The sequence below is a fragment of the Amblyomma maculatum genome, chromosome 9 (genome assembly GCF_055883805.1).
Source record: "Amblyomma maculatum isolate TAMU_Amacu chromosome 9, ASM5588380v1, whole genome shotgun sequence".
In the NCBI taxonomy this organism is placed as follows: domain Eukaryota; kingdom Metazoa; phylum Arthropoda; class Arachnida; order Ixodida; family Ixodidae; genus Amblyomma; species Amblyomma maculatum.
In genome coordinates, this window is record NC_139352.1 from 94,966,282 (window position 1) to 94,978,114 (window position 11,833).

The 11,833-nt window shown below is 44.0% G+C and overlaps 1 protein-coding gene across 1 annotated transcript; it reads right to left on the reverse strand.

Moving 5' to 3' along the window:
* Nucleotides 1–1,522: 1,522 nt before the first annotated feature.
* On the reverse strand, nucleotides 1,523–11,359 carry LOC146179766 (uncharacterized). Its single transcript, XM_084580274.1, has 3 exons — nucleotides 11,125–11,359; nucleotides 5,345–5,575; nucleotides 1,523–1,887 (listed from the first exon to the last, which is right to left on the reverse strand). The coding sequence occupies exons 1-3, from the start codon at nucleotides 11,231–11,233 to the stop codon at nucleotides 1,619–1,621; spliced, it is 609 nt and encodes a 202-aa protein (XP_084436400.1). The 5' UTR covers nucleotides 11,234–11,359; the 3' UTR covers nucleotides 1,523–1,618.
* Nucleotides 11,360–11,833: the final 474 nt, after the last annotated feature.

The window sequence follows — 11,833 nt, forward strand, 5'->3', positions numbered from 1 at the left end:
CGAGTTCGCGCATGCGCAGCTATGGCTAAAATTGATCACACACACGCCAGACCCGGTGTTCACAAGCCTAGTGAAGCGTTTCGCTTCAAATTATTCCGTATCTAAAAATTCCAGAGAAAACAATAACCAGGTAGCGATTATTGCTTAGGCAGACATTTCTCATGGGGTAAATTTTTTATGTGCATGCACCATTACGGCATTTAGTGCGCGTTTCTGAGAGCAATAGCAAGGTAAACATCGGATGCATACTTATGCTCCGCTTGTGAGAGTATGACGCGAAAGCGTTAATGGCATCCGCTTACGCTTCACTTGAGGTTCTTCCTTCGCAAACATGCATTTTGCAAATGTAGTACTATCCTAACGAACTATAATTTTTCACATTGTATTGTAATGTTTTTAAATTAGTAATTGCTTTAGAAGAATCTCCCGCTTTCTTTCTGGACACCTTAAGTGCGCCAAAAGGTAAAGTCATATTGCTACACCGTATTAAGCATCGTGGCTCGTCCACTGTTTGGCCTCATCAACATAGCCAATAACGACTTTTATTAATCAAGCTAGTATAAGAATGCATAGGCACGAACTTGTACCCCGAACAATTGTTGACAAACAAGAAACCTATTAACGCGGCCGAGTGGTAACGTCCTAATGCTACTCAGGCTATGAAAGACGCCGTAGGAGAGGACTCCGAAAATTTCGACCACCTGGGGTTCTTTAACGTGCACTGACATCGCACAGCACACGGACGCCTAGTTTTTTGCCTCCATCGAAAAACGGCCGCCGAGGTCAGGATTGGCAGAGCATAAGTGTCCCCGAAGTTCTTAAATCGTTCTACGGGAGAGCGTGTTCTTGTGGCCGCAACCCTTCCCTGCATGCTATGGCTTACGTGTGCGTGTTGCTGTCCCTTCTCTTTTCCACTCACCCCGTGTAGCAGGTTAAAGGCAGCACTTTTGTGTGCCAAAGGTGGCAAGTGGCTGGCGTTGCTTGACACATGCCACATGAGAGGTGGCGGATAAAAAAATGACGCACTTAAATAACGGGTTTTTCGCTTAGTCGTGCTTTTAACGATAACTATAACTTCAAGGCTGTTTACTGTGTGTACACAAGGGTTGGGACTGTATTGCAATGAAGAACTAAAAATGCTTTGAATGCTATAAATAAAGTTAATAAAACGGTCACCTGTCTCAAAATGTGATAAACACAAGCCGGAAAAGCTGAATTTCTGAGCGTATGTTTGCAACAGGCATTCATTCTCCACGTTTGAAAGAGATAAACAGGGAAGAAGGAGAAGAAGAATACGCTGAGGGAAACAATAAAGACTAACACTTGAACATTTTAGGCAGTGGTACAACCACGTGACCAACACATTCACGTACTGTCATATACTGCCCTGCCTCTTTAACATTGCGCTCAATGTTAAGGAATCTCCCTAATTTCTTATTATTTTAGGCATTTGTGTTTAAGGAAGAAGGAGAAGTTTTGTGAGCATGACCCAAATCTAATGTTTGACTTTTATTTCGGTTTGTGATATATAGAGACGTTTTACGTTGTATTCATTCTGTTTGCATTCTGGATACATTTCAAATATCCTGTTAGAATTTGCATTTATTTGCGGTTTTCATCAGCCCGCTTCTAAGCATGCAAAAACCCTTTTCAACATTGCGTGAAAGAAGATAGCCTTACTTTCGCCTGCGGTGAATATTGGAAGACGTAGCACCTTGTTCGGTCTACTCGGTGTGTTCAGGAGAGCTGCTGGCTCATCAGGATTTCGGACCTCAGGGCAGGCCAGCACTTCGTTACCATCCGGCATGTACACTGCAGGTTGGCAGGCGTCGATGAAGTACGGCCTCTTCTCGTTCGCCAGCAGCTGAATTGTGAATGTCGCATTGCCTGCATAAAATTGCCATTTGTAAAGGCTACTGTACAAGCGGTCATATTCATATCAACAAGATGTTAAAGATGCGCGGAATGTAACCAACACCTATTGGCCTCGAGATCGAGCAGAGTCGCCACCTTGCGGCTCAGCGGCGAAACCTACTCAGTGTGGATGCGTTTTCGCGTCGCGTGCCAGCCCGCAGTGATTTACGCGCGTACATGCGGCGTGTACCGGAGTGTTTTTGTTTGTTTCGCGGTTCCTGTGAGCTTTTGCTTACCTATATGCCTCTTGCAAAATAAATATGAACAGTCTATAACCCCACGCTTCATTAAAAAAATATACTTATCCGTATCGAGAATATCATGCTTGGATAAGGACATCATCCATCGCGGTCTTCGGCGCTTGAGATCCTTTGACATGCAATGTCTCAAATGAAGTGGTGTTATCGTTACCGCCGTGTCAAAGCAAAACAGGTCGCTGTCGTCAATAAAAGTTAATGCAAACGCTCAGAAATTGCACATTCCCGTTTCTCTTTGGAATACCGCAGCTACTAAAACATATGCCCCCGCAGACTGCTTCATATAGCGGAATGCAGTTTGAACAGTTTAAATCTCTGTCGCGGTGTCTCAATGGTAAGGGCGCTCGACTGCTGATTTCGAGGACGGAGGATTCAATCACAACCGTTTCGAAAGGCGCTCCTCTGCTGCGGAATTTGACTGCACAATAAACAATCCCACGTGGTAAATGTGGTGTTAATAAGGAAAGAAAAAAAAAACGACACCACAACCAGCTTCTGCAATCATCCGTCATAGCCGATGTCGCTTTCATGCGTTAAACCCGGGCCAATATGCATTTCTTTTCTTTTCTTTTTTTTTTTGTTGTTGAAGGCTTCTGTGCATCCGTAAAAGTTTTAGTGAGCACATTTTGCTTTAGAGAAATGCTCGAATATTTGGGAAGCATGTTCCCTGCACCTAATTGTTACCCTAAATATTACATAATACACCTAGACTAATTTACTTTACTGGTAGCCTATTATAATCATTATAATCCCTTTTCGTCCAAGTGCTGTCTTCCGAGCAAACTAGTCGTTTCTGACAAGGGGAGTAAAGCAGCTTCATGCGGGCTTAAATATCAGTGTTTAGTTCGAGAATAAATACATCGTTATAGTCGCATGATAAGATGCCCTCCATTTCTTTCGGAATAGTTTTATATCCGGCACCGGTTTTGGAAGCAACCCTAACATTTTACTTCGCATAAGATTTAGTTACTGCTAAATAATTAGTGATAAAGAAATTTTCAGCCTGTAAAATTGCTTCCCAGAACATGACAGTGCCCATGCGCAGTTTAAAACGATGTCTTCGCAAGACTAATTCGTAGATTGCACTTTACCGTTACTGAAATTAATCGCTGATTATATGTAAATTCTGTCAAGTCTGTAAAAGTTCTCTCACATGGTGAACGTTATTGGCATTGCAAAACAAAATAATTACACTACTAAATTACCGTTATATAACATCACACACATCAGAAATCCCTTATACCTTCCTCGGTTTCAGGAAATCATTCACACTTAGCGGCGCATGCAGTAAATACACTATCACATTCTATGACAGTGGCCGCAAAAAGCATCTCGGCAAATTCAATCCACTTAGCACTGTACACGTGAACAATCAGCTTTCCTGCGCGGCGAGGTTTCCTGTATAGTGTCGGAGTGACCTCATTTTTGGGGAATACTTGTGCGTGCTTGTCTGGGCCAGAGTTGACGTGCACTCAGTCTAAAGCAACTCGCCATGCAGTGCGCTGCCAATGCTACATTTAACCTGCTTAATCCTCGAATCAAGTACGATATAATGAACCAGGCTGCCTCGATTCAATCTAAATTATTGCAGGTCAGAGCACGAACCTTGTATCTGCGTGGGCTTGACACTAAATTCGCCGGTCTCACTCGCATGAGACACGTGCAAACTGTTTAAAAGTCGATAAGAAAACAAAGCTGTCATTAGGCAGGCCCAAGCAATAGGCTCGTGAGCGTGGTACAGCGCAAGAAACGTGCAAAGTAAATCTCGAAGACTGGTGGTTGCGTGCTTTGTTTTCCTTAAATCCGCTCTTCTTCTGCTGCATTGGCGAAATCCTTGGATTTTTTTCTGCAATATTCACGTTTTCATCGCCAACCAACCCGCCGTAAACTCGGAAACAGACCTACGCAGCGTGCGTTTCTGCGAGCGCCGCCGGCTGCCGATCCACACTACCGGAGTGACGGTGGCGCCGCCTCTAGGTCGTACTCGCGGCGAATAGATGGCATGTATTGATTACCAACAGTCCGAAATAAAGATTGGGGACTGCCGGGAATAAGGCGTAATAAAAAATACCTCAGTAAGCAACACGGCCATGATGGAATTTCCTTTCTCCGGAGCTACGGTGAGTAATACGAAACATGCTTAAGGACAGACAGGCACAGGAGAACAGGCCTAAAAATCAATATGTAGAAGACAAACAATCTACAGCAGCATCGTGAAGGTACACAGTATGTGAAAGGCCATGCGCTGGAAGTCATAAGCGATTAGGGTTAAATTTTATAAGGTTCCTAACCTCAAGGATGACGCCTTAAGGGCCGCGCGCCCTCCTTCGGTGACTATAAAAATACACCTGAATAACTCCTCTTTGCGTACGACGTATTTCAATATTGACCAAAAGAGGGCGCGCTGTACTTAAGGCGTCCTCACTGAAGTAAGGGCCGTCTAAAATTTCGCCATGTCTACCTCGGACAAGTAGGAGCCGCAAAGTCAGATAACAGAAAGAAAATGACTACGAACCTCACATTACTCTGGAGCGCATTTCGCATCTGCTATCAGATCATGAGCCGCATGTAGGAAATGATATTTCTATTTCTTTCCGGTCCTCACATACAGAGATTACCGGTTAAAAAGTTAAAATTAAACTAAGTAGCACACAAGATAGCTGGGATAAGATAAACGTTAATAAAAATGAAGCGTGATGGACTGAAAGCGAAAAGGTGCTAATTAATGACAATGTGGTACAAATTAATAACAAGAAATAGGCGCGGGCGCATCACATAACAAACTTGAGGATAACCAGGCGGTCTATAAGGGTGACATACTTTATTTGGCAGGAACCAAGCATAACAGAGGGCTGAAAACGTTATACGGAGTATTACATTAGGAAGTCATAACGGGGATTAAATGGGGCAAGTTGCTATATGATCATGTTAATTGCAAGGTATGACAGCGGCCTTTGATCATTAGTTGGTGTAGCAAGGTCGGTGATGATGATAATGACAATGATGAAGCAGCTGATGGTTGAAACCTTAACACAACTCTTCCCTTTCATGTACAAAAATCGCAGTTAGAATTTGAATTGCTCGAACTGCGGCTGCGACCGCGTTTCCAATAGTTACCTCAAAAGTGGCAAGAGAAAACTACAGTGCAGCTACGCACGGCTGTCCCAGATTACCGATGATCATGATTCCCACGTAAAATCTGCGAAGACAGCGGGCCACCCAGTAGACTGCTTCCGCAACTTTCACGTCGGGACTACGGAACTCGACGGCCAGGATTAGCGCTGTTCCAGCCGCGACCATCAATGGCACGAAGTATGTCGTTGGCAGAGGATCCACCAAGAACTGTTTGTGGAGCGTGCGATCATCGCAGCGGAAAGGAGACCACGGTGGTTTTGCTTGTCCGCCTAAAAACAGTTTGAGGAGAGGTCAGATGTTTGCCCGTTCGCGGAGTCAAATAACATTGCGAAATAACTGCAAAATAATTGCTGATATTGGGCGTAATATTTAGTAGTGTTGAAAAGACAGAAACGAAGCTCCGGTGAGCCCATGCCAGATAGACGGAGATCACATGCTAGGGAACATAGCTCAGATGAGTTAAAATTATCTTAACACATTAAACCTATCACAGAGCAGTCTCACGGTTCGAATATCAGGAACGAATCACACAGCCGAAATTGAAACATCGACCCACACAGAGAAATTTCCCAGTTATAAACAGACAAACGAGCTCCCTGCGATCAAGCAGGGATTCTCAAGCAGAGCTAGATATTGTTTCTGGCTCGTAGGGTAATCAGCCGCTCGCCAAAAGCAGCCAATGGGAGTTGTAAAAGCTGACCAGCCGGGGCGCGACCATCGTCCGATAGAAGTATTTAGTCCACTGCCGCTGCGCCGCGCTGTCTGCGCATCTGGTAAACTACCCACGCCTATTATAAAAAGGATGCTACGCAGTAAACATTCTTCTCGTAAATATTAAGCCGAATTTCAAAAGGGAAATAATTTTGCCTATCGCTGACCCTTAACGAGTTGCTTGGAGGAGTTGCTGATGCAGTACAATCATTATCAGAGCCGGTAACATCCTTTACATTGTGTATTTTATTATTTGGCCAGGTATGCATGGTTTCCGGTCCCATAGAACCACATCAATTGCAGTACTTGTACTTATCCAAGAAATTAACAAAGCCTTGCACAACAGTAAATTGCGATCGCTGTTTTCCTAAACAATAAAAAAAAAAGCGTTCGATTCCGTTAGCCGCAACCTATTAACTAAACTTCATGATTCAGGAGCGAAATACACTAGCTCCTATCTATCTGACAGACATCAACGAGTAGTGATGAATGACATCGTTTCTTCAACCCAATCAATAGTATCCGGGGTACCGCAAGGTTCAGTTATGGGATCATTACTTTTCTCACTCTATGTTAATGTCCTTTCCTCCACTCTACTGAACTCCGAATTATTAATATACGCAGACCATATGCCGCTAATATTTGTTGGTGACAGAACTCGAATAAAAAATTGACAAGGAACTTGAAAGATTTCATTCCTGGTTTAAAAGAAATCAAATAAATATAAATACTAACGAAACGAAATGCACCGATTTTCACTCGAGGAAAAAGCAGCTTAGTTTTGATATGTTTATCGATTCCTGGATTCACCACTTTTACAGAGAGTAAGTAGCCTTTTAAATAATTAGGGGTCACATTCAGATATGAATTGGCAATCTCAGGTTAGTAGTGCATGTTCGAGGTTAGCTTATGGTTGCCACATGTTACATAAGCATAATGCTTTAGCGAAGTGGTTCTACGAATTTTGTACTCCTCATCTGTGCATAGTTACTTGAGCTATTGCATAGCATCATTAGCATCATTGGCCAGTGAATACAGTAGTTACTTCAAATCTATTAGCCTCCTGCAAAAGAGGGTAATGAAAATTATTGCCTTTTAAAAGGGAATAGACACTACAAATCCACTCTTTTATCTTATGCGTGTACTTCCGCTGGACTCTGTGCATGTATTAAGCGTTGTTGATATGGTAAATAGAATAACAGCACATGATGGCCCGCTGCCATTAAGCTCATTTACCATACCAGCAAGCAGTACAAGAACTGTACCGAATAACTGCTTCTCTACCCATTTCTAGGAGTGCTTACGGTTGAATCGTGATAGATTTCCAGGAGCCCCTCATATGGAATTCTATACCCACCGACGCTAAGCAGTACGCAATGCTTCTGTGGACATGAAGCATTTCTTGTTCAAGAAGAAGCTGTATAGTTGGACTGATAACCAATTCACCTTGTACCCCGCTGACGACTTAGTACATGCTGTTCTAACAGGTGCGTTTGGTTTTGTTTTACTTTTGTCACTGTGTCACTGCACTACTGCATGCTGCATCTCTTTCTTTAATACTTTGGCCAAATGGGCCCGCTACTAGCTAATCAGGCTATGGGACCAAACAGGTTCAGCCAAGGTCGATGTAAAATGATAAGGGAAGTGTCAATTAAAAAGTGTTTACTGAAACACAGCTCCCGCCTTTGCGGTTCAGCTAGCACGGCTCGCTTGCAAACTATATCTGCTACCACCAATAAAGTTTCATCTAAATTATTAATATTTCGCTTATATTTTTAGAGAATAATATTTACAATCGCGTCACATCATGAATAGGTCATTACTATTGAGCTGAGAAATTTCATAGCGCCGTATCATGTGCGGTCGGTGAATAAAGGATAGTCCTAGCGAAGAATAGAGAGCAACACAGGGCCAAAGGGCTGTCGTTCGCCAAGTTAGCGAGTGGCACCGCTTTCGTACGCTCGCGGCTATGGTGCTGTAAGCGTTACGATTTTGCTGATTTCATTATGCCGTATATTTATCGACACTCCTCTGAACAACACTGCGTGCCAAGCATGCTGTTGAGATAATATGGGCCGCCTGTACGCCACTGTTACGGCTTCGGATGTAGTCGAGTGATTTACAGAAAGTACTCACTAAGGCTGTGCTACAGGATGGCGGGAGCGTTATCGTGACTAGTGCTCTATGTCGGTGGCCGTTGGCAGAATCAGGTAGCGCAATATCAACTTCGTTGTCATGTGCCCATACCATAATTTCAAAGTGATTCTTATATTTTTTCATAATGTTAAATACTCCTCACCCACTTTTCTTTGTAGTAACCCCAATGCTCTTGAAGCCAGCAATACCATTTTTCTACGACTTGACATAATTACAGAGTGTTGAAGTGAGGCGTTCATCCATGTTTTGGCTCGAGAGGAAAACCGGCCAGCAGTGTGCTACACGAAACAAAACTTCAGCTTTTCATATCCGTGAACTGTCTGGCGCAGACACACACAACAGATCGTCGAAGGCCAGCACATAACATTTTACCCAAATTCAACAAAATGGCGTCACTGAAGGGCATAATACCAGAAGCTCTAGCCTGCAAACTTCAGAAGCCTTCATAAGCGCCGTTCCTTAAGTGAAGTGAAGTCATTGTAACTATTTAATTCTGTTAGCGGAATGATCTAGCAAAGACTATCACAAGCTAGCAAGATATACAACGGATCCACAAAGAATGTGTTGCTGGTTTCGTTTCCATAACGCAGCGGCTTGGAATACGCATTGCCTGAAAACTATGTTCACCGCAGTACGACGGGTAGTGAAATCTCAATTTTTATTTGTAGCATGTCACTCGCAAGTCGACAGAGGCGACAATTTGAGTTAGCTAGAGAATAGAAACGTGGTAATTTACTAACTTCTCTAACGACACGCCAGCTGTTACATCCTCCTGTATGGTTATCGGGGCTCACCAGCTTGCAAGAAAGAATAAAAGCATTCTTAAATTAACCAACTAATTTTAACGTGAAGTGCACTGCATGTTGCAGACCACTATATCGGTTAAATAAACGCACGACAATTGTCCTACGGTCTGGCAATTGTCCTACACCACAATACAGTATTAGCAGTAGCACGAGGCGGTGTTTTGGCGAAGTCAAACTTTTCGGAACGGTCCACTGTTTTTCGTGTTCCACACACTTCACGCGTGTATCCACTCAGTGTCACCCTTTCATAGACCTGTCAGAGTTACCAACGGCGATACGAGAACGGCATCTGCCCTTCACGGGTCACAGCTAACGGGTTGAACTCCGCGCCAGGGTGCGGAGTCCGCGCAAGCGACCAAGTACATGAGGAATGCTGCGCAGCCTGCTAGCGCCCCTTCCGGATGCCTTCGAAGAAGACTCCTCAAAGTATCTTTGTCAGACAGCCTTCCAGGCAGCTCCTACTCAATGTATTGTTCTTGAAACGCGATTTATTGCGCGAAGTGTGCGTTGTTACAACGTGACAACCCGTGCCTTTTTAGTGCAAAAGACTTTCTAGGCTCATGATGATGAAAATTTCACGCTCGGTAAAGTTCGAAAAATGCCTAGCGAGACGTCAAAAATGGTTTTGAGCTCGACATAATTTCTCCGCAAAAGATGTCACAATAGGTTTTAACGTCAATAAATTTCCCCTTTCGGATAGTTGGGCATTCATTCTCGCAGGTCGACAGTCCTGAGATGCCGATGTTGCCGACGACGAAGGGAAAGAAAAGGAAGAAAGAAATAAAATCATAAAAGGTACAAAAAGGCATAAGATAAAGGCAGAAGGAAAGATGTAGAAGAAGGGGTAGACGAAAGTGGTAGAGCGGAGGAAGACTTTCGCAATTAAGCTCTTAAGTAAAGCTAAGTGCAATCCTGCAATTCGTCTCACATGGGTGGCGCGAGGTTTGCGACAACGGCTTGTGGTTCCCTGCAGAGTGGTACAGGATGGAGACGGTGCGTCGACGCACACCTGACACTGGACAGGACAGGTTTCTATGACAACGTATCACGGGGCCCTTTAGACGAAATTCCATTTGTTACCGATGCTGGGGCCTGCAACCTATTGTCCCGAAACGACGATTCATCACACTCGTCGGGCGCAACAAAATGCCAGTTCGGATAGTTACATGAGACATGCGGACGGGCGGGGCACAAGTGTAAGTGCCAATTTCACTACAGGAGTAGCAAATGGTATCGCGTCTGGAAAGAGCTCCCGTAACAACTCTTAAAGGCTGAGCCCACATCTCTGATAAGAGTCTGGATGTGGCGAAACAGTATACCGCCAAAACAATTAGAACGAGAAAAAAGGCGGTTATGGTGATTTGCCCTTGTCGCGTCTTTCGTCAACATGGAAAGCTAAATGTCCTAAGCTACTGAGGCTGCAAGGGCCATCTTCGAAAATACGCCGACGAGGGTTAGGGCACCCACAAAAATAAACTCGTCATGCGAAATATATTGCGTATGCATTTCCTCACGCAGCCAGACAAGTGCCTGTAGCAGATATTTTTTGTGAAGCCACTTCGCAATGCACGTAGACCAAATTTCGATTGTTAAGATAGAGTCGGAAGATTTCTCGCCAACTGCTTAAATAACTTATGCCGTTTATTTAAGGGGGAGTGCTTATTTAAGATATTGTAAAGCTAAATTCAAGGGCGTCTAAGCATACACTTTCCACCATCTCCTGAATAATTTGTATAGATTTGTATAAACTTGGCAAACCTCTCAGGATAAAAAACAATGATTATTTTCATGTCTCCTGTAAGAACGTATGACAGGTATATGGTGAAAACACTCCGCCTGCACGAAATCTAGCGCCCAGATGAATTTAGAGTGAGACACGTCTAAACAAGGCACACAAGCATGACATATTATTTACGCCATGCACGGAATCGTACCGGCCGAATAAAAGCATGCATGTTTTGATGCCTCCTATAAAACAGTATTCTTACAAAGAGCGAATGAAGTTTTGCAGTTGGATACCCGGCCACAGTTCAATGCATGTTAAGAAGGAAGTTGGCATCAGAAGTGCGTTTTTATGAACTTTTGCCACGAACTGACATGTCCCCGCCGTCACGTTATTCTAAGAAGCCATCTCGTATATATACCTGCGATGAAGAAGAATGTGCTCGCAATAGTGGTGCCAAGAGCCAGGGCGTACACGGCTCCCCTGGAGGAGTAGTCCGGAAGCAGGGTCCCAAAGAATAACTGCACCATCTCGCATGGACTGTACTCGGAAGGGAAAACCTCCGTATGCGATACGGACCCCGAACCTTTTCTTCGACTGCGGGACCTTTGCGATTGTGCGCTGGGTGTCTGGCTGGCAGTAGTGCTGTGCGTTACGGGGTGTTTCTGCAGAAATAAAAAATTATGCAGACTTATCCTAACAAATTCGCTTCCTACACCATTTCAACGGCACCCAGAGTTTAAGGTTTACGATACGTCTTTCGAGAGGCTCTTGCGCACAGTAGCCCAAAACATGCAGTTGTGTAATGAAACCGCGCAACTAATGCAAGAAAGCCGCAAGTTATCACCTTACGCAGCTTCAAAACGTTAACTTGCAATGAGTGAACGCGACATATCTTTAGAGATATGTCGCGTTCACTCAGTACTAATAATTCAGTGTGGTTACTTAGATTTGTGTTGTCTATAACCGAGAACTGGAAACTCAAGAGCACCTAGCGTGTGGCTCGGAAGAGGAGGAGGAAAAAACTTTATTTGCAGAAGAATTCGAGGCACGCAGGCCTCCTGGGTCTCCGCACGACCCCACTCATGATCTAAACGTTCATATTATGTTTATCCATGACGTATGCGGCC